At 26.9% G+C, this 23,289-nt stretch overlaps 1 protein-coding gene across 2 annotated transcripts in view; it reads left to right on the top strand.

The window, feature by feature from the left end:
* Positions 1-23,289, top strand: part of LOC126753981 (scavenger receptor class B member 1) — a 70,689-nt gene that overhangs the window by 44,346 nt on the left and 3,054 nt on the right. For both annotated transcript variants that reach the window (XM_050465787.1, XM_050465786.1), the window contains exons 2-10: positions 5,143-5,234; positions 5,397-5,557; positions 6,228-6,372; positions 12,912-13,112; positions 14,138-14,365; positions 14,431-14,548; positions 16,827-16,993; positions 20,471-20,596; positions 20,668-21,240. In XM_050465787.1, coding sequence (XP_050321744.1) covers positions 5,143-5,234; positions 5,397-5,557; positions 6,228-6,372; positions 12,912-13,112; positions 14,138-14,365; positions 14,431-14,548; positions 16,827-16,993; positions 20,471-20,596; positions 20,668-21,240 — 1,811 coding nt within the window. The remainder of the gene's footprint in view (positions 1-5,142; positions 5,235-5,396; positions 5,558-6,227; positions 6,373-12,911; positions 13,113-14,137; positions 14,366-14,430; positions 14,549-16,826; positions 16,994-20,470; positions 20,597-20,667; positions 21,241-23,289) is intronic.

Raw genomic sequence — 23,289 nt, forward strand, 5'->3', positions numbered from 1 at the left:
AAAAAAAAATTAAAATCAAAATTAAAAAAAAAAAAAAATTAAAATTAAAAAAAAATAAAAATAAAAATAAAAAAAATTAAAATTAAAAAAAAAATTAAATAAAAAAATAAGAAAAAAAAATTTTGTGAGCCACACGTTCAAATGCATGAGTTGGCAACACCTTCGCTGCGCATATAAAGTGTCTAATTAGCAATATAGCACGTAGAGATATATACATATGTATGTATGTAATTTGGTACAATGTATGCCACAATCTTACATATATATGCATATACATATGCACATACATATATGCATACAAATACAGGTATGTAAGCACTTGTGCGGTTGAATCAGACACCGTCACCACATTGATAGTGTCATCAAGCTGTGTACACCTAAATATGCTAAGAGTCATATTGATCTTCCTGAAAGTACTTCAGAAAGCATAAAGCAAAAAAATGTTAAAGCACAAAAACAACAATAAACCATTTGATGTATCAAGTGTATGCCGAATATGAGTGCGTATGCCAAGGTGATACAAGCGCGCTTGAATAAGCGCGAGTACGTGCTTATATACATATATGCATAATATACATACATGTATAGCTGTATATAGACCCATTTAAAATCACATCTATTACTTCAAAAGCGCTCTGCGGTTCTTATATATCTATGATATCCATGCTATCTATGAGCTGCGTTCGAAATCCCAACGCATAAGCCACAAACGCTCTGAGCCATGAAACCTGGCGTCGATAACAAGTCCAGCCACATTCTTTCAAGCTTTGATTACTACATTTGTGATTCACACTCCAGTCATTCTATAAATTTTTGCGTGTGTTTATATGTGTGCACAAATAACTCATCAAGTGTCTTTAACAAAAAAATGCTAAAAGCAAACTGTAGAAAATCGCGTTAACTTACAAGCTTGTGGGCAGCCGCTAGTTTGTGTATTTAAGGGTTTTAAGTGTTGCAATGCAAACAAATTAATCAGAAATGTCAATATTCGTATGTACGTATGTATATGTAAGCTTCGACTTAATTTTATTTATATTTAAGTTTCTTCTATTTGAGTTTTAAAGTCCATTAGGCGCGCAGGTCTACAGGCTGTAAGTGAAAGTAAAGGCGCTTGTGTGAATAAGTAAACATTTTGTATTGTTGTTTTTGTAAATTTGCGTACTTTGTAGCAGTGTGAGAGGCGATAAATTCTAATTAAGAAGATTGACAATTTTTCGCTGTGTCATATGATTATCTAATGATGTGATTCGATGATCATCAAATGAAGATTACTCATGCCTTAATATATTAATTTCTTGGAATATTTTTTTTTTAATTTTGTTTAGCTTAAAGAAATAAAATCTATGTTTTTTATTTTTATTTATTTTTTTTATTTATTTTTTTTTTTATTTATTTATTTTTTATTTTTTGTTTTATTTTTTTTTCTTTCGAAACTTTTCAACTGTGCCATATGATCATTTGATCTTATAATCATCATATGATGATCATGTCATATTTTATTTATTTTTTGAGGATAATAAGTTTGATCACATAATCATCATATGTATAATGATTAAAACTTTTGTTTTTTTTTTGAAAATACTATTTTTTTTAATTTCTCCAATAGATTTTTTTATAGTTTTTTCTTTATCTTTATCTTTATTTCTTTTTTTTTATTTTTGCTAAATTTTTTGACCACATATTTTAATCTGATTTTGGTATATTTTTTTAATAATTTTTTGTTTTAAATTTTAAATTTGTATTACATTATCATCGATGATAAGACGATTTAAAGCTCATGACATATTTTGTTTTTTTTTTTGGAAAATAATTTTTTTAAAATTTCAATAATTTTTAAAATTTTTTTTTATCTAGTATAGGAGGCGGTTAATACATTATTTTCTTTTTAATAAACATTTTATTTCTAATTTTCGAAAATTTTAGATTTTTTTAAATCTTTAATTTATAAATTTTAAATTTTTTACATTATTATTTCTTTACCTTAATTTTGTTGTTTGCTTTTTTTTAATGTTTAAAGTTTTGTATTTAAAATTTCAATATTTTTTAAATTTTTAACAATGTTTTAAATTTTTATTTTAATTTTCAAAATTTAATGTGGTCAATATTTTTTAAATTTTAAATTTTTACAATGTTTTAAATTTTTATATGTATGTATATGTATTTATATTTTTTCAATTTTAATTTTTAAATAATTTTTTGTTTTATTTTTTAACTTCGAAAACTCGAATGATCATTTCATTATCATATAATGATTTATATGTAGCTTATGACGTATTTTACTATTTTTTGGAAAATAATTTTTTATTATATTTTTAAAATATACATACATATGTTATATAAAATTTACCTTTTCTATTTTGTTTTTCTTTATTTTAATTTTTTTGGATCTTTTGTTTTATTTTTTTAATTTTTTATTTTAATTTTAAATATTTTTTATTAATTTTTTTTGAATAAATTTTGTTTTATTTTTTTTTAATTTGAAAATGTATCACATGATCAGCTGATCATCATATATGGAGTCATTGCACGTGACATACTTAACTATTTTTTTGAAAATATTTTTTTAATATTTCTAAAATATACATATATTAGTATTTCTTTATCTTAATTTTTTACTTTTTAAATTTTTTTTAATTTTGAAAATTTTATATTGTATTACATAATCATCTGATCATCATATGATGACTTATAACTCATTACACATACAAATCCAGTTATGTATATTTAAACTAAATTTTAAGTACATCAATATTTTTTTAAATATTTATTTGTCTTTTTGTTTTCTAACGTACATACATACATTTATTTATAAATATCAGTTTCTAAGTTTAATTGCTGTCCGCCTTCTTTTCTCACTGCTAATTCTTCCTCTTCTTTGCGCACTTCGCCAACTCGCGCTATCGCATGCGCATCTGCAATTGTCGCAACCCTGACCAAGCGCAACAATTCTGTGCTTTTTATTAAATTTACAATATACATACATACACACACAAGCAGCCACATACAGTTGCCCTCATACGCTTGCCAAAGGCATGTAACCGGTTCAAATGTGCTGCTCGCCGCAGATGTTTGACAGCAATTTTAGCGTGTTGCCTTGACCAACCTCAATTGCGTGCGCCAGCCATCCAGAATATTCTTGGCAGGGATGCGAAACTTGTTTTTACCACACACACACACAGACTTACACATAAATGCGTTTTTTATTACGTACTTTAGTGCTTTGTCTAAATCCCTTATTGGCATTGCCGCTTTTATGGCAACTTAATGATTACAACGCCGTCACATGTTTATGTGTGTGTGTGAAAGTAAAAGTTATGGCTCGTTGTCTGCAGTGCAACAGCCTAATCAGCTGGCGGGCGCTGGGCCAACACAAAAGTTGTGGAGTCAACAGGAGCTCGTTGATGCATACATATGTATATATGTACATACTCTTACATACATATGGTATATATTGTATAGATGCATGCACGTTGATATTATGCTGTCTGGAATGCCGTGACATGACTTGCGTTGCGATTACATCTAAAGCATAGTTGCCAATTATGTGTAAACATTTGCACTTGTCAACAATTACTTTCACATATTTAAGAAAATTGCATAGTAAGCAGCTAGATTGTCCATCACGTGCTCATCACCGGCGGTCAAAGACTACAGTTATGCCATTTTTTCCGTTGCAACTGGCCTTGACACTCTATTTTTATACAAGAGACATGATATTGTCACGATTATTTTGCCATATTTGGCTTTGTTTCTTCAACGGGAACTAGTTTTGTGGGGAATAACGTTATTATGCCAGGAATTCTTGATGGCAATAAAAGCCGTAATTTTATTAATGGTTTCTGTTGGTTCTTAAGCTATTCTTTGGCATAAATGCCACAAAAAAATTTTACGAAGTAATAAAAATTAAATCATACATTATATACATATGTATGTATGTATGTATGTATGTATGTATGTACATATGAAAAAAATTTACAATAAGAAAAACATTTAAGAATTAAAACAAATTGTGAAATTATAAAAAAACCTTAAAATTAAAAAATACTAAAAAAAATTTAAATATGAAATAAAATAAAAAAAAAAATTTTACTATAAAAAATATATACATATTTACGTTTAAAAATTAAAACAAAATTTAAAAATAATATTAAAAGTTTAAAAAAATTTAAAAATTAACTTAATTGGATACCAAAATTTTAAATTTAAATTATATAATATTTTTAACATTATTTTTTTTTTAATTAAATAAAGTTTTTTAAAATTAAATTTAAAATTAACATTTTTTAAATAAAAAAAATAAATAAATTCAAACATATAAAAATATGTATAATTAATAAATAAAATAGAAAAAAGATATTTTTTTTAATTTATTTAATTTTTTATAATGAAATTTAAGGTTAACTTGTTTTAATTAAATTATTTTTTATAAAAAGTGTAAATAAAATCACGTCTGGGTTTGTTGATTTCTACTTTTTGAAGTTTTAAAGTTTGTTTAATTAAAATTAATGTCAAAATTTAAAATTAAAACTAAATTTTTTTATGTTCCTCTAAAAAAGTGCAAATTTCTTTTTCAAAAATTAAAAACACTAAACTTAAATTGCCATTAAATATTAAAAAAATATATTTTGATTTAATTATCTATGTTTTAATACTTATATAGTACATATGTATGCATCTGCATTTAAAGCCACATTTCAAAAACCAAACAGTCGCTTTAAAAAATCTTGATTTAAGTTGACAATAAATATTAAATATAATTAAAATTGTTAGTAAAAAATATGCAAATTATTTAATTAAAGAAAAATCATGGCCATTGTTGCCACACTAATTTCATATATTTTTAATATTCTATTACTTTTTTCGCTCTTAAACTTTTTTTGTTATTATTATATTTTGCTTTAAGTACATTATATTTTATTATTTATGCGCTGGTTCAATAGACCGACAACTGTCATTGATATACATACAATGTCATATATTTTGTTGTGGCATTGCCACTATGCTCAATTATTGCCATGCGCTTGTATTATTAATATTCTAACTATTTAACATTTATTATAATAATTATTGTAATTTATTAGCAGCCCCATTCTTATGCGTAAATCAAATATTTAATTACTATTTTTTTCTCTTACTTTACAGGCGCCTTTTTGTTACTCGCCCTTGGCATACTGGCCATCTCAACAGCAGTGCTGGTGAAAATCTTTCAGCCTTACGACTTGATCTTCAAATGGGTAAGTTCTATTAGAATTTTCGGTTTTAGCAGCTGCAATAAATTATATTTTAAAATTTATTGATTTTTGGCTAAAATTAATAATTTTTATGGCAACAGTCGAACATTAATAAATAAAATTTCCAATTTACTAACTTTTGGCTCAAATTAATATTTTTTGTAGAAACTGACCATGTCGGATGATGGCGAGATCTTTAATTTGTGGGCCAAGCCACCGGTAGATCTTTACATAAAGATTTATCTATTTAATATAACGAATGCAGAGGCGTTTCTGGCAGGACGCGAAAAAATGAATGTGGAGCAAGTTGGACCATATGTTTACAAGTAAGTGACAGTTGAAGTGTAAGGTTATTAGTGAGCATAGAAAATGTGTAATTGACTTTGTAACTTTGGAAATCGTACATTTCTTTTTTTAAGAATAAGCAACAAAAATGTGTTAAAAATCTTGAAGTTTAAAACAGTTTTAATTAATTCTTTTTGTTTTAAATCTTAATATTTAAAAAATTATTTTTAATTTTTTATTAATATTTTTTATAGTTCTCAATTGATGTTTTTTAATTTATTATTTTTTAAATTATTATTAATTTCTTTTAATTTTTTTTAATTAATTTTTTGCTTCATTTAATTTTTTTTAAGTTTTAAATAACTTTTTCAATTATTAAAAACCAAGTATTTTATTTAATTATTTTTTTTTTTTGATTATAATTATTTTCTCTTAATTTTTTTCAATTTGTAATTAATTTTTTTCTTAATTAAAATTTTTTTAATTTCTTAAATGATCTTTTGTATTATCAAAATATAAATTTTGCCTTTCGTTTGAACAAGAAAAAAATATCTAAAAAATTAAATGTATTAATATTCAAAATAAATTTTTTTTAATTACAAAATGTTTTAAATTTCAATTTAAGATTTAAGGTGGCCATGTTGAATTTTTATTTATATTCTATTTAAAATACTTTAAATTTCTCATTTCCTATAAATATTTTTATTACAGAGAAATCATGACGCACGAAAATATCACCTTCAATGCCAACAACACAATGTCTACAAGACCCAGTCATCCGTTGGTTTGGCAAGAACATTTGTCTGAGGGGCGTAAAGAAGACGATCAGGTGGTCATGTTGAATATTGCAATGCTGGTAAGTGTACAATAATAATTTTTATTAAATTTAATTTAAGAAAATAAATTTTTTTTATCGAACTGAGAAATTAGCAAATGTTGAAAACAATTTTTTCTTTTAATTAAATGTACAAAAAAAATATAATTATTTAAATTTATTTGGAACGTCTATAAATAACTTTCTAAAAACAAACAATCTGTCAGGATCGTCTCCAACTGGTTAGGCATGTCGATTTTTGTGCATATTAATTTCATTAAAAAGTATAAAAAAATTTATGAGGTGAAATTTCTGCTCACAAAATGTAAACAAATAACTGGTAATACATTGTGGGTATTCATAATATGAATATTTAGTGAGACGGAAGTGAGAAATTAATATAAAGCATATTTTTACAAAAAAAAAATTTATGAGATTAATTTTTCACGCATTCAAAAATCATAGAATACAAGATTACGCCAACTTTATTAGTTCATGAATTCGATTTAATTTATTAGTTTATAATAGTATAGGTAAATATTAAAAAAAAATATTTTTTTTTTCCTCAGCTGCAACTATTTTCTTCCCACTTTCGTATATATTTCCCCTTATTTAGTATTTATTTATTTTTTTTTTGTCAGCTACAACTATTTATTTTTGTACTTTCATGTATATTTTCCCTTATTTAGTATTTTATTTCTTATAACTTCGATTCCATTAAAAATACCAAATCGCAATATAAAATTTGCTACTCTAAACACACATACAAGTATACACCGCATAGTGAATACTGTCATTCTATAAATGTGACCTCTACCTAACGTATCAAAATGTAAACAAACCATTAGATTTACATTGTTATTGTTCATTGCCTTTTGCTGCACAGTTAACCGCGAAATAAAATTTAAAAAGCTCAAAAAATATCTAACTTAGGTCAATAAACGTTGCAAACACGTATTCGCTGTAAACGCACACACATAAACACACGTATGTGTGCATGCAGGTGCATATGTCACTTTGTTGAGTGAGAAAAATGTAAACAAACAGCAAACCTCGACGGTTGCAAAAATTTTCCTCTACAAACATTATACTGCTAAAAAGCTAAAAACAAAGCAGCAAATCAAAACACTGCGGAAAGCAATAAATTTAAAAATATTCCTTAATGTACTTATAAATAAAACCAGAAAATCACATCTATGCGTCACTGGCCCAATTGTCAACTAAGCCGGCTGGAATTCCACACAAAAACAGTGAATTGAACTTGATGCGGCAGCAAATTGTTACAGACATACATAACTACATCTGTATGTAGATAAATACAATTGTTGTTTGCTGATGTGATTTAGCAAAAACAACAACGAAAACTCAGCTAAAATAATAGTGTTTATTGCAGCACAGGCATGTGCATGATTAATGCCTTATTTGCCAATGTTTACATGGGCTGTCATATGCTATTTATCTGGTAGTTGCCACTGTTTCTATTGACATACAGTAGTATGTACAAATGTGTGTGTTTGTGTGATTTGTCAATGGTACTTAAGTGTAGGCAATACACATGGGAGCATGTGCGAACACTTTACGTCATGGAAGACTTATTATTTATTTATTACAGGCAATTTTGCTTACAAAAATATAAAAATAAATAAAAATGTAAGGAAAATAATAAGATCAATTAAATAGTATGATTAAAAGAGTTTAAGGAAATTATTAAAAAATAAAATACAGTTATTAAAAATAAATTAAAATGTTTTGAAATATAGAAAAATCAGCTTAAATTGTGTAAATATTTGAATTCACGAAAAACGAATAAATGAATACAATTCTAAATGAATTGGAAAATTCAATTCTAGAAAATTTTCAATATATAAGAAACGCAAAAATTAAAATAGCATTCGTTGAAAATAAAAATTCGAATTTAATCGAAAAACAAAAATCAGCCAAATTTTTTAAAAATGTTCATTTTACAAAAAGTGAATAATTTATTAAAAGTAAATATATTAATATAGTATAATAATTAAATAAAAGTATTAAAAATTTGTAATGACTTTTAATATTAATTTAATTGAGATAAAAAAATGTTTACGGTTATTGAAGAAAAAATTTAATCAATAGAAGTAAATAGCAACAAAAAACCAAATTATTGTCAAAATGAAATAAACATAAAATATATTTATAGTAAAAATAAAGAAAAAAATCTAAATTAAAAATTTAATTTAAATAAAAAAAATTGTATTTAAAAAACATTAACGGAAAAATTATTACCAAAGTAAAAACAAAAAATATAAAAAGTTTCTTAAACATTTGAAGTAAAAATTTTATTGAAAAAAATTAGAAAGCAAATTACTACCAAAATTAAAAACAAATTATAGACAAATAATTCTAACCAATTTAGAGTATAAATTTTACTAAATAAATAATTTAAATAAATAAATAATTATATGAAATTAAGAAATTATTAAGAAAAATTGAAAAGGAAATTATTACCAAAATTAACACGAAATTAATAGTGAAAATTATGCTTAATTATTTGAAGTTAAAATTTGATTCAAATATATTTGAAATAGTTTAAATTTATTTTTTATAAAAAGTAGTAAAAATTATGCTCAATTTTTTTAAGTAAAAATTTTATTAACAATTAATTAATGAAAAAAATTAAATAATCTTAAATTTAATTTTTTATAAACAATTTTAAATATTATAATACAATTTTACGAAAATTATATAGTTTCTTGAAGCAAAAATTGAAAATTATGCTAATTGTTTGAAGTTAAAATTTTATACAAAATATATTTGAAATAGTTTAAATTTATTTTTTATAAAAAAGTAGTAAAAATTATGCTCAATTTTTTAAATTTAAGTTAACAATGAAATGAAAAAAAATTTATAATTTTAAATTTAATTACTTAAAAAAATTTTAAATATAATAGCAATTTTAAGAAAATTATATAGTTTCTTGAAGCAAAAATTGTGTTCAAAATAAATTTGAAAATTTAAATTAAATTTAATTTTTTATAAAAATTTTTAAATATAATACAATTTTACGAAAATTATATAGTTTCTTGTCATTAAAAAATCCAAAGCAAGATTTAAAACGAGGAAATTAAGTTAAAAAAAAACTTTTATTTATACCATAAATTTAAAAAATATCAATAATATTTCTGAGCACTATTAATTGCCTACTTAATAATTAAAAAATAATTGCTTAATAACCGCCAACTCACTAACATCGTTGAAATCAATACAAATGTAAATACTGTTTTTCAACAATTAATTCTTTTGTATAAAAATATTAAAAAATTTCCTACAAATTTTTCATAAGCGCCACATTGACGTCTGTTTTTTTAGACAAACTACGCATAACGACCTACATACATTGCTACAAACTCATATGGATAAGGATATATATGTACATACTTATGTAGATTCAAAACACAAACACAGCTACTCAATTAATCACAACATACAAACAGGCTAAATTGAAGTGCGGTTAGAATAGAAAATTGCAGACAAGTTCTACAACTCGCCAAGGGGCGTTGCCTCATCAAACAAAAGACTTAAGTGAAGAACTCGAATTCGCAATCGAACTCGTTTTTTGTTGTTTTTTGGCTAGACAAGTGCGCATATTTATTGCATGTGCCATAAATTCAAATTTTCTAAATACATTTTTGAGTGATTTACGCCACTAGTTTCGGCATTTTATTTTTGTTGAGTAAAAAATAATTAATAATAATAAAATAATGTCTTATACCAAACTCGAAACTGAAGCCACTGCCTAACTAAACTAGCAGAATACTAAGAAATAACCGTACATTAATGACTGACGCATTTGTCAAAGTGGATTTGAAAGTTCAAGTGCCTATTTGTTGTTGTGTTCGCGTTGAAGCTGGTAGGCGAGTGTAGCGGCTTCATTATGTGCAAATGCAAATGCAGATGTGGCTATAAATATATATATGAGCGCAGTTAATTATTTAAAGCTTTATTGCAAATGAAGACTGCAAATTTAAATTAAATAAGATTATTTATTATAAATAACAAAAAAATTAATTTTGTTGTTTACGTTATAAAATGGAAAGTTACCAGATTAAGGAATCTTTTCGTCTCAGTCCAGTTACTTTGTTTTGATTGCTGTTTTTGCAACTTTTTTGTTTTGTTTGAATTTGCTTTTGTCTTATTTTTTTGTTGCTTCCGTTAAATTGTTTTTGTCTGAACAGTTAAACACAACAGTAAATCTGCGCACATCATTTGGCAAATCAAAACAAGTTCATAAAATTTTAAACGACAGCGCGGGAATTTGACGATAAGTTGTAAAAAAGTTGTTTTGAAGAGCAAAAAAAAACGTTTTGTTATTAATTAGTAGTTAGTTATTGTTGCGGTAAAGCACCATAAAGTCATATTCCAACAGTAGTTATAGTATAATGACTTAACAAATTGCGGCAATCAAGTTAATTAGTAGTTAATATAAAATAGGTACATGATGTCTAAGCAAACTGAGCATTACAGATGCTCAATTTCAATACAACTAGTATGCTAATCATGAACGTTTTGACGCTTACGCCGAGCAAAAACAAGAAAAGTTGTTAATAACGGCTGCAACGTAGCTAAAATATCCTTCACAGATGCAGTACTTACACCAAAGGGTATTTTGAACGATCAGCTAGTATGACAGCTATATGCTATAGTGGTCCGATCTCAAAGATATCTGCGGAGATTGAAACAATATCTTCGGTAATAATCTGTACCAAATTTCGTGAAAATATCTTGTCAAATAAAAAAGTTTTCCATACAAGAAGTTAATTTCGATTGTTCAGTTTGTATGGCAGCTATATGCTATAGTGGTCCGATCTCAACGATATCTGCGCAGATTGAAACGGTATCTTCGGTAATAATCTGTACCAAATTTCGTGAAAATATCTTGTCAAATAAAAAAGTTTTCCATACAAGAAGTTAATTTTGATTGTTCAGTTTGTATGGCAGCTATAAGCTATAGTGGTCCGATACCGACGGTTTTGACAGATTATCAGCTCCTCGAAGCGAGACGGACGTGTGTAAAATCTCAGATTGATATGTCAAAAATTGAAGCACTAGTTCGTATATATGTATGTATATAGTATCCTCCACATTACTAAATCGACACAGCTGTTCACGCTTATATTTTTTATATATGCATATGTATAGTACTTTATAGTGCATCCGACATTATCTTCTGTCTGTCACAAGCTTCGTGGCGTAGTTGTTCAGGGTATAAAAAATAAAGGGGTTTCAAAATAACGTATACAATACCATAACCATAGAGCAACAAATCAATCAGCAATAATCAGCGGCAATATTAAATGAATAAAATAAATCTCAAGATTATGTAACAAATTTAATACTTGTTAATAACTAAGAATTCTTGTATTTTTATGACAAGTGAAAATCAGCTTACATCAAGCTGACAATTATTTATGTAAATTTATACGCTTATGGCAAATATAAGTTATATCGATTAATTGAAAAATCGATAGCAATTAAAATTTAAGTGTGCGCACTTTCTAGAAGCATTGGACCTTAATACCGCCTCAAATATCAAACTTTAAATATTTACAAATAGTTGGTAGACAATTTGCCATACACATTGCATTAATACCGTTATCGTGGCAATTTGTCTTTGTAGAAAATTGCAAAAATTATAACACATGTGGCGCGGCAACTTATGCATTATGGATGCGTTCGCCTTGCAATTAATAATAGTTCAATTAATTGGTTTTTCCATAGGGATTTTCATATTAAAGTAAAAAATATTGAAATAATGTACAAATATACAGCAATCTATCATATAATTACAGTTTTGATTTAACTTTGATTGATGCTCGTGCAGTGTATAAAGAAAATGACGTTACTTGGAAATAATTAATAAGATTAATATCAAGTAATACACCGTCATTTGCAGTAAACAATAAATTTGAATCTGATATAAAGTAAAGTAATTAAAATTTATAATTTTTTTTTTTTGAAACACAAATGGATTTTTTTTAATTATTATATAAATTTTAAAAAGTATCAACTAACTTAAATATTTTTATTTTTTTTTTTTAGTAAATAAATGTTGAATTTTAATCAAATGTTAAATTTTCATAAATCAATTTTTTTTTCATTTTTTTAACATAATTTATATAGTTTATTAACACAAACTTATAAGAATAGATATTTAATTTTTATAACAAAAAATAATTTTATTTGAAAATATAATTTTATTAAAAAAAATAATAATAAAAAATAAAAAAATTTATAAAAATAAAATTTTATAAAAAAAATGCTATTATATTTTTTATAATATTTTTTTTTACTAAAATTATTAATTTATAAATATATTATTTTTTAAATATTTTTTGTGTAATAACATAACTTTTTGTTATAAAAAGTTTGTTTTTAATAAGATATGTTTGTGTTAAAAAAAATATTTTTAATATTAATTATTTTTTTTTTTTATTTACACTAAAACGAAAAATTTATTATAATATTTTAATTATTTTGATAAAATTGTTTTAAAACGCCTTTCTTACAAGAAATCTAAAAATTAAATTTTAATTTTTTTCTTTCAGGCAATTTCTCACTTAACCGCTGACAAGCCACTATTCCTACGCATGGGCTTACGCACACTGCTGGCAACATCCAAATCACAGCCACTTGTACGTATGACAGCTAAGGAATTCATGTTTGGTTATCAGACATCACTGACCACATTGGGCAACACGTTCTTCTCGAATTGGATATCTTTCGAAAAAGTCGGTCTTATTGATCGGGTAAGTGAGAAATAATAAAACTAAAAATTATATAATTTTTGAGCAAATTAATTAATAAATTGGAAAAAATATAAAAATAAATAAAATATTGATATCGTGTAAGTGGAAAATAATCGATATACGATAATTGCGAGTGTGTAGTTTGAAAAGAAATAAGCGTCTAAAATAAAATGACAATAAAATAATAAACAATGTAAAAATAAAATAAAAAACAAGCAAAAAATTTGGATCAAATTAATTTAAAAATATTTTAAAAATATATATCGTCGGGTAAGTGGATAAAAATAAAAAAATATAGTAAAAATAAATGAAAGCTTGTTTAAAAATATATAATTTTGATTTAAATTAATTAATTAATTAAAATAAAAGTAAATATAAATCATTAAAAAATAAATACAAATTTGTCAAGAAATATTTTTTTTAATTATTTTAATATACTTTGTTAATATTAAAGATTAAAACAAACTATTTTACCGATTAAAATAAAAACAAAAATAGTTTTAAGACCAAAATAAAATTTTGCATTAGTAAAAAAATATATGTTCATTAATTACAGTGCTTGTAAACACATATATTTTAATAATTAAATATTGAACCCATAAATTTAGCCTAATTTATCAAATACGCCCAACTTGACCGCCTTGAGTAAATAATATTTTAATTATGGCACATATGTATATAATGTTATACATTATTCACCACTTTAATGTAAATTAATACACCTCCACACGTCACTTAATTACAGTTATTGTCACATTTACGTTATACATATAAAACACATTATTGTTGAAACAATTAAATTAACTAAACTAGAACTATAAAAAATTTGCATAGCATAAAAGTCAAGTAAATTAAATTTTTCTAACTCTAAACGCTAATAAAAAACGAGTATTTATAATTATAGTAAATACATATTTTACATAACAATTAAAAAATGAAAGTAAACAATTTTATTGTATTAAAATTTAACGACGCTCATAAAAGATATATCCAACTAATTGCCATATACAACACTCTCGCCACAGATGTACGACTTTAGCACCGACTACGAGACTTTCTACACGGGCGCAACGAATCCCGCCATATCTGGGCTGTATGCCACATACCGCGGCAAAACCAACTTGCCACAATGGGATGGTGAACACTGCAGCAATATTGAACTCGCCTCGGATGGCACTAAATTCAAGAGTTTCATACAACCCAATGAGACTGTCAAATTCTTTAGAAAGAGCATGTGCCGGCCCATCAATTTGGTAAGTGCATCTGAAAACGAAATATTTTTGAGAAGAAAGAAAATTTATTTTCATTTCCTTTTTAGTATCGCACTGGTGAACCACAAACGTATGGCAGCCTTACCGGTTACAAATACGTTTTTGAAGAGAATGCATTCGACAATGGCGCCAACAATGAGGCGAACAAGTGCTTCTGCAGAAAGGGTAAGTAGCAAACACAACACACACACATACGTATGTCATTTGATCAAATTTGACCCGGACTGACGACCTTTTCATGTATTTTAAAACAAATAACGATGCGGTCCGGTTCAATTTTGATAAGTTGGCGTATATCGCTTGCATGTGTATCACGTGCGCCAACGCGTGCACGCATGCGTTGGCAATTAAGCGCTCATATGTAAAAGATAAGCTTAATATGGCATTAGTGTCATCGATCAATCAAACAACGTAACTGCTGATTAGTTATTAATGTGTGTGTTTGTGTGCACATGTCTAAAAGACTTAAGCAGCGAACTTGTTGTGCACCAGCCAATTATATTTGCATGCATATGCATTGCACTTGTATATGAGCGATAATTACAAATAGTTTATTAACGCTTTTAACGTTGCGCACACATACATACAGACATAGTTCATTGCTTCAGCTAATGCAAGTACTTTTAGACGAGACCATCAGCAGACTGCTGTGCTGTTAATTTTAATTTTTATGTGCGAAAAATGCTAAGTTCCTTAGAAACAAGAAAGTGCAATAGTTAGCACAGTCATAAAGAAATTGTATAGCGGCATATTTAATTAGGGTAATTAATTATTGAGCGGATTCCAAGTGCAATACACACCGCTTTGTTATTTAGATATGCCGAGCAATAAAAGTTGATATTTCCATTTGTAACTTTGCAATATTAATTTGTTTGTTTGTATTGTTGTAATAATTGCGTTAGATATGACATGTTAGTTTTTTGAATTCTAAGAATCAAATGCATTTGTTGTGCGGCAGGCACATATCAATGACATGAAACATGAGTCAGCATTAACAGCTGGGGAACATAACAAGGAGTTACCATATCATTAAGGGGATAATGCCTAATTGCATGCGGAAAATTATTAGTAATTTGTTACCCATGAAATGGTGTGATGCATTTAGATATATTATTGCTACATATACGGTACACTATATTATAAAATTTTACTTTTACCTTAGAAAACCCAATTTATATCCGTATTATTTTTTTTGCACTTCACAAGCTAGACACATGCCAATTTAAAAGATGATTGATTTCAATTTATTAACTTGATTTATGCACTTTAATTAATAAGTAAATTTATACACAACCGCAACTGCAGCTAAGTAAATAATTACTTTAAGAAATTCTAAGGAAAAAAACACAGTCAAAACGCAAAAACATATTTAACTAGTTATTAACTAAATAAAATGTATTAAAACACATTTGAAAAAAAGCTGCATGTAAACACACTGTAACACCAATGCTTGAATGAACCGTACATGCAAGTGTCAAACGTCATAAGAAATTGTTGGGAAAATTACCGCTGCAAAAATCTTAGCAAAGTTCATGCGGAAAACAAATGAAATCACAGCAAAAATAGACACTATGACGTGGCACGAAATTGTAAGCAATCTAAATGCACGCACATTTATTTGCATATGTGTGTTTGTATGTAAACCATAAATCAGTAAAAATAGTACAAAAAAAAAACACAATAAAAACAATAATAACACTCAAATGCCGTACATACATATTTATACAATGTGACAAGCGTACTGGCAGCATGTTTAACGCGTTCAATTACAGACTGTGTCAGGTGCGCGCAGGCGACATAGTCGTGACGTTAAAAGTCAGCACGTGAAATTTTCCGTTTGCCTGAAGCAAGCGCTGAACATGGCGCGCTTTTGTTTTGGCTTTGTTTTTGTTTATGTGTATAAGCAATTTCGTATTTTTTATTATTTTTATTTTTTTTTGTCTTCCTACGCGCACACACACGCTAAGCAACAATAAGCAAGCATGCGCTTATTGAATTTACCACACGCGATGGGCGTGTAAATAACGGTTTTAACGCTCATGTTGTTTAAATAGCGTATAAAGAGCGTAAATAATGCATTATAATAAAGAAATTGACTGTGACAACTGATGGGGTTGGAGTTTGCTCACGGTATGTTAAAGTTAGTGGAAGGTCGTTGAAGTAGTAACGGTTGTAAAATTTATTATAAATTTCAGTACGAAAAAAACTAATAATTTACTAGCGCAGAATTGTCAATTGAATTACTAATTAAATAGTCGTGCATTGTATGCAAGTGCAGTTAGGCGTTGCCGGTAGCAAGCAAATTATCTTAGTCTAAATCTTTATGCTTTTATTTTATACATATATTTCTTTGTTAATTATAATAATTAATTTATTTACTCTTTACCTATTACCATATTTGGCGCATTGTTGTAATTCACTTTTTATCTTTTATTTGCAACAGGAAAATGTCAACCTCAAGGTCTAATCGATGTGACCGATTGCTATTATGGTTTCCCCATATCTCTAAGTTATCCACATTTCATGAATGGTGATCCCGGTCTACTCAATAATATCACCGGCATGGAACCAGATGAGAAGAAATACTCCTCCGCATTCGTTGTGCAACCGGTAAGTAGTTTGGTGAATTTATATAAATATAAGATTGTGGCAATTTTAGTTGAGCAAAGTATCAGCTGATTTTCGAAGAGAAAAATTAGGGATTAGAAATTTCATATTTATTTTTAATTTCTATTTTCGGGCATAAAAAATAAAAATATGTTAATTCAATTATTTTTCAATTCATAACTTGCAACCCTTGCCATTCTATGCCAGTTTACAGTTATTTTCCCATAATTTGTAATTTTTATTAAGCAACTCAACCAGTTAATACTTAAAATTTTCCATTTATTCACCAGTTAATTATGGAATTATACATTATCACGTTCATAAGTAACTGTCATATATTTTTCCATCATCACAAGTGTCAATTTTTTGTAAACAATAGCAACAGCATTCTAGAAATGTCAACAAAGCAAACCACATGCCACAAATAAAAGTGATTAGTACTCAAAGTGGAAAAATTCAAAACTTCTGCATTAGAAATTAAAATTATTACCAACAAAACGCTCGGTTGTTCTAATTATATGTTTGTTATTACGTTTACGTTAGATATTACTTAATATTAAACTCGGCACAACGTCATGCACAAAATAATTGCACTCGTTTATCTAGCAATTAATTAAATATTTATCGATTGCATTAAATAAATGAATTGTTAAAAAGGTTTTTGTACTCGCCGTATAGGGCGAATATATTAACACGAAAAAAAACATTAATCAAAGTGTGGTTTATATACCTGTCACAGTGTCAATTATATTGATGAACACAAGCACATACCATAAATATATACATGGTGCTCCGCGCTAATGTGCAGCTACATATCTTTGAATTATTTTAATTATTCTCACTATTCGAGAATTTAATTGTACTCAATTACGCTGTGCCGTTGTCGTGTGTGCATAAAGATAATATACTCTAATTTTGCTGCATAACACTTTTGTTGGACATATGAAGTAATAGCTGCTATTACGACTTGTTTTCGCGCATCGTATGCGTATATTACATATAAATAATTGCATACATGCTATATATGCATCATCATATCATTATTTCACGCTTATTTATTTAAGGTGTTACAACTTTATTAGCCACCACTTCGAATCACTTGCATAAATGCACACAATAATTAATTTAAAAGCTTCAACAGGAAATCGGATATTTTAAATGTCGGAAATATTTTTTTTTTTTTGCTATAAAAATATAGTTTTTTTTTTAACAAGAAAGTTGTTAGTTGTTAATCATAGCACTAGTTCGTTGTACTAAAGGCTAGTGCATTGCATTTGGAGTCGTTGACCATGGCAATTAGTGCGTAGTTTTTATTTACATAGAAGCTTCTGAGCTGCGGTTGTAATTTAATTGGTCGCAAACTTGTTTTGCAAATCTTATAAGTTTGTGACTTGTCGCCGCCTACAAAACTTGTTAAATGAAAATTTGCTTATTATTTTTAAGCAGCTTAACGTTTTGAAATTAAATGTGTAATTAATTAACGTTTTTCATTGCGTATATTCTTTTATCGAGTACGAACGTCTGGAGTAGTGAAAAATCTTTACCTTTTTAGCAAGATTTGTATAAACATAAATGTTTTGGATTCATATATTTTATAGTATTTAGCCAACATCGCTCGTTGCTGAAAATTATTTGTCCATGTTACATATGTGAAATAGAATTTTCCGCAGTTAACACTCACTATTTCTATTTATACTATTTTAATCACAATTCTGTAATATTAAAGCAGCAAAAATCAGTGACCACTTTTCATTCATAAATAAATCGCAGATTTGCACACAATCAGTTTTATTAGTGAGAATGCTTTATTTTGTTATAATTTCTAGTGAAACAGTTATTAACAACATAATTTGTATATTTTGTTAATTTTGAATTTAAAAATAAACGTTAGTGACAAAAGCGACTTATTAACTTGGAGTAACAAATGTTATCGATTATCGGTAAACATGTAATTTAGTGCATGCACGGTCAACTTATTGCAAAGAGTTGTACACAGAATATTTAATGTGTAATTAATAATATTTTTATAAAATTCAGTAATTTTTATAAAGTTTATTAATATTTGGTAAATATTAAAAAAAAATATTAAGGGCTGTTCCCTAACAGTAATAATAATAAATAACTAATGTTAAAAAAAAAATTTTAAATATAATAAAAATTGACTTCATATATTAAAAAGTTAATAATTATAATAATTACAAAGAAATGTTTACTAAAAATAAAAATTGTTATCGAATAATTTCAAAAAATAATTATGTTTAAATATTAATAAAAATTTAAATTTAATAAAAACTTTATTATTATAATATAAGATTAGGAGAAAAATTTTACTAAAAACTAAATTTAAAATATCAATATCCAGTAAACAAATTATAAAAATTAAAACAGCAAAAATTGTTTAATATACAACTTTTTTATTAGAATAATTAAAAATAAATGTTTGCTAAAATCATATCTTAAAATATTGCTATCGAATAAAAAATCAAAAAAAAAAACAAAAACAAATATTTTTAAAAATTTAAATTGATTTAATCTATAAATTTTATCAATATTTCATGCCTAAACCAGTTCGTGCGCGTCTTGGTTACAAAGTTTAGAATTTTTAATTATTCCCTGCATTATACATTGGATATACCTTTAGTAGTTTATTAACTTGCTTCATACCAGCAATTATAAGTACATACATAAGTGCTATTAAATAATAATGTGTGTATGATGTAAACTTTTAATTGCTAAACGAACGCCAACAACGAATCAATCATATTCGATTGATGTAATTCTAAACTACAAATACCATATACTTACATATTTATTTATGTATGCAACCATTGCCATGAATTTATATAAAATAACACAGCAGTGAGCTAAACGCAGCTGCAATAAATAGCACAACACTTAATCACAACAACTAACATATTTCGCTAAAAAAAACACAGTTATTTGCACATTGCATTTTTGAAAATTGTGTCAATGTCATAAAAAGTTGAGTTCCACCACATTGAAATTGTGTCAGTATAGCAAATTTGGTGTGCTGCTGGCAGGCGTTACTAAGGACGTCCTCTTGAAATCGAAAAAAAAAAAACGAATGCAATGCAAACAGCGCAACAAGGATGCGCGAAAGTTAACATTTAATGCAATAATACTAAAGCATAAATTAAATTTTTTGAGAAACTGGTTGTTATTGTATTTAAATTTTTACAAACAATTGTTGTTGGTATTGAAAATGTTTGAAAAATTATTGGCGTACAATATGTCTACAATTAATATGTAAATTTTGCACAAATAAAAAAGAAATGTATATAAAATCAATGCATTACAAAGTCGTTATGAACCGCCGAGTGCATTATAAACGCCTATTGATGTAATAAAATACAGCTACTTTTTTTATTGCCCACTAACTTGTAACTAGTATTAGTTATTAAGCAAAAATTGTGTTGAAAAACATGTAGTTAATAATTATATTTTTTTCTTCTTCGTTAGGAATCCGGCTTGCCACTCTCCATCTCCGCCAAAGTGCAAATCAACATGCATTTCGATGATTTGAGTGCCTTCCGACAAGTCAGCCGCTTCAGCCACTTGACCGTGCCAATGCTGTGGTTCGATATCGTAAGTTCTGTTAACACATTTCTTGTTATAACTTTGAACTAAAATGGTTTTTTCCCACACCAAACTTACAGATGATGCCCAAGCTGCCTGAAGCACTGGACACGCGCTTCAACTTCTACCTCAACATACTGCCCTACCTCGATATACTCGGCTATTGGGGCAGCCTCTTGCTTGGCATTGCACTGCTGCTGTATGCCGTTACACGCGCCACGCTACGCATGTCGAATTTGACACAAATGAATAATATTTCCGATGGTAAATACAGTAAAGCAAATATTCTGCGCGGCGTCACCAACAATGTGCACTGCAATGATGTCTACAAGCCATGTGAAATGAAGCTGCTGCATCAACATGAAAAGCATCAGCAAACGCTTGAGGATAATATAATTACACGTCATAACGATATGGATATGTCAGCGGATGTAGATTTGTTATATAAAGAAATGGCATCGGCACAGCAACGTCAAGGTTCGTTTGCTTTGGAATTGGAGCCAGCGTTATCGGGTTCGGAGAGTGGTGATGATGATGTGGAGAGCAACTCATCGGCATCGTCATCATTATGCAGTCATAATTCATCCACATGTTCGTGTGCAACGGAACAAAGTCAAAATGGTCAAAAGCATACGGAGGCAACAGCAAATGAGGTGAGTGTTGCTGAAAGAAAAACAAAAACAAAAAATAATATTTATCAATCTTCACACTTCTGTCATATACACAGCGTAGCGCAATTTTAATTAACAATTTTTTATATATATTTTTTTTTTGATAAAAAAATATATTCTCAATTTTTATTGCGATTTTGGGATTAAAAATTTAAAATAATTATTTAATATAAAAAATATAACAAATAATTAGAATACTTTTTTTTTAATTTTTAATCTCAAATTCGGAATTAAAAATTTAAATATTTGTTCAATTTTTAAATTTTAATTAATTTTTTTTTTTTAATTTTTGTTTTTAATTATTTTTTTTTTATTTTTGTTTTTAAATATTTTTTTTATTAAATTTAATTTTTAATTATTTTTCTTTTTTTATTTTTTTTTTTTAATTTTAATTTTTATTTAAGTTTAAAAAACTAAAAAAAAAATTTGAATGTTAATTCAATTATTTTTTCATATAATGTATTATTTGCAACCCTGCGTAAGCAACATAAATTATCGATTGATAAAAACTTACATCCTTACAATATTTACATCATAAACAACAATTATCAAAGTTCAAATTATCATGAAATTATTATTTTAATTTTTTTATTAACCCTTAACTTTACCCTGACACACTAATAATTTCCAATTTAATAAGAAATATGACGTTTAGATTTGTTTGAAAAATTACTCATTTTTTAACGTGTAGTTAGTATGCAATTAAGCTCAATGTCAATGGCAAATCGTTCAATTTAGCTAATCAAGGCAAACCACGTGCGGAAATTAGTCGGAACTATGTACCTACATACATTTGCATGTATGTATATGTAGTTATGTGCTCTGGCGACAAGCAGTCTGGCTGTAGAGGCATATACATACATATGTACATATACATATACACATACATTTTTAAATGATTATTAAAATTAGAAACTATAGAGCTTAGCGTTGAAGCTACCAGATTCCCGATTTTTAGAGATTCAGTTTTTGAGATATCGATCTGAAATTTTTCACATGTCCTTTTCTCCTTAAAAACTGCTCATTTTCCGATATCGACGATATCACACCACTATAGCATATAGCTGCCATAAAAATTCACCGATACAAAGAAAATTTTTGCATGGAAATTCGTTTAATTGACAAGATATCTTCATGAAATTTGGAATATATTATTGTTCATATGGGTCGACTATAGCTGCCATACAAACGAAGTTCGTGTATGGAAAACTTTTTTTAATTGACGTGTTATCTTAACGAAATTTGGCGAACTTCAAACTTCTTGTTCAGATATAACCACTTAGCATATACAATTATCAATAATTGTTGACGCTTTTCGCTTTTTATTAAATATTTGCAGTAGTTCGTACATATGTTAGCATGAAACGCACGAGATTTGCAATTCACGTTTTTAAACAAAAATTTTCGCACTCTGTAATCTGCTTTAACTGAGTTAAATCACATATACATATATTTATCCGTATGTATAGCTGTTTGTCAACCGCCACAAATTAGCACAATGTTTTCGTGCGTATTTTTAAACACATTTTGTGTATTTTTTATATATCACACATATACCGAAATACTTCGCTTTTACAGATTTGCCGTCAAAATGTGTGTTTTTGCACTTTTTCGTGTTGATAAACATCAACATTACCTGCCTCAATAATATATTGTTGAAAGTCAGCTTATTTGGTTTTGTTTACAACTTAATTTTTGCGTAAAACGGCAAATAAATATGTATAAATAAATAAATATAAATATAAACATTGAATGGATTTCTTTGAATGTGACTCTAAGCTGGAAATTTATTAGTGTGGAAGATTTCGAAAGCGATTTGCATATCAATAGAGACTTATGTATTTATTTAAAATTTTTAGACACTTGAAACAAACGCCACTTATTTCAATCTACATTTTTGCAGACGCAAAAAAAATCTCATTAGTTGCCCAACAACATTTGCAGACAGTTTGAGATTATTGAACCTGTTGTAGACTTCCAGTATGTTTTGAATAAAATCTCCCGCTCTCACTTTGTTTATTACAAACATGC

The sequence above is a fragment of the Bactrocera neohumeralis genome, chromosome 3, assembly GCF_024586455.1.
Source record: "Bactrocera neohumeralis isolate Rockhampton chromosome 3, APGP_CSIRO_Bneo_wtdbg2-racon-allhic-juicebox.fasta_v2, whole genome shotgun sequence".
NCBI lineage: Eukaryota > Metazoa > Arthropoda > Insecta > Diptera > Tephritidae > Bactrocera > Bactrocera neohumeralis.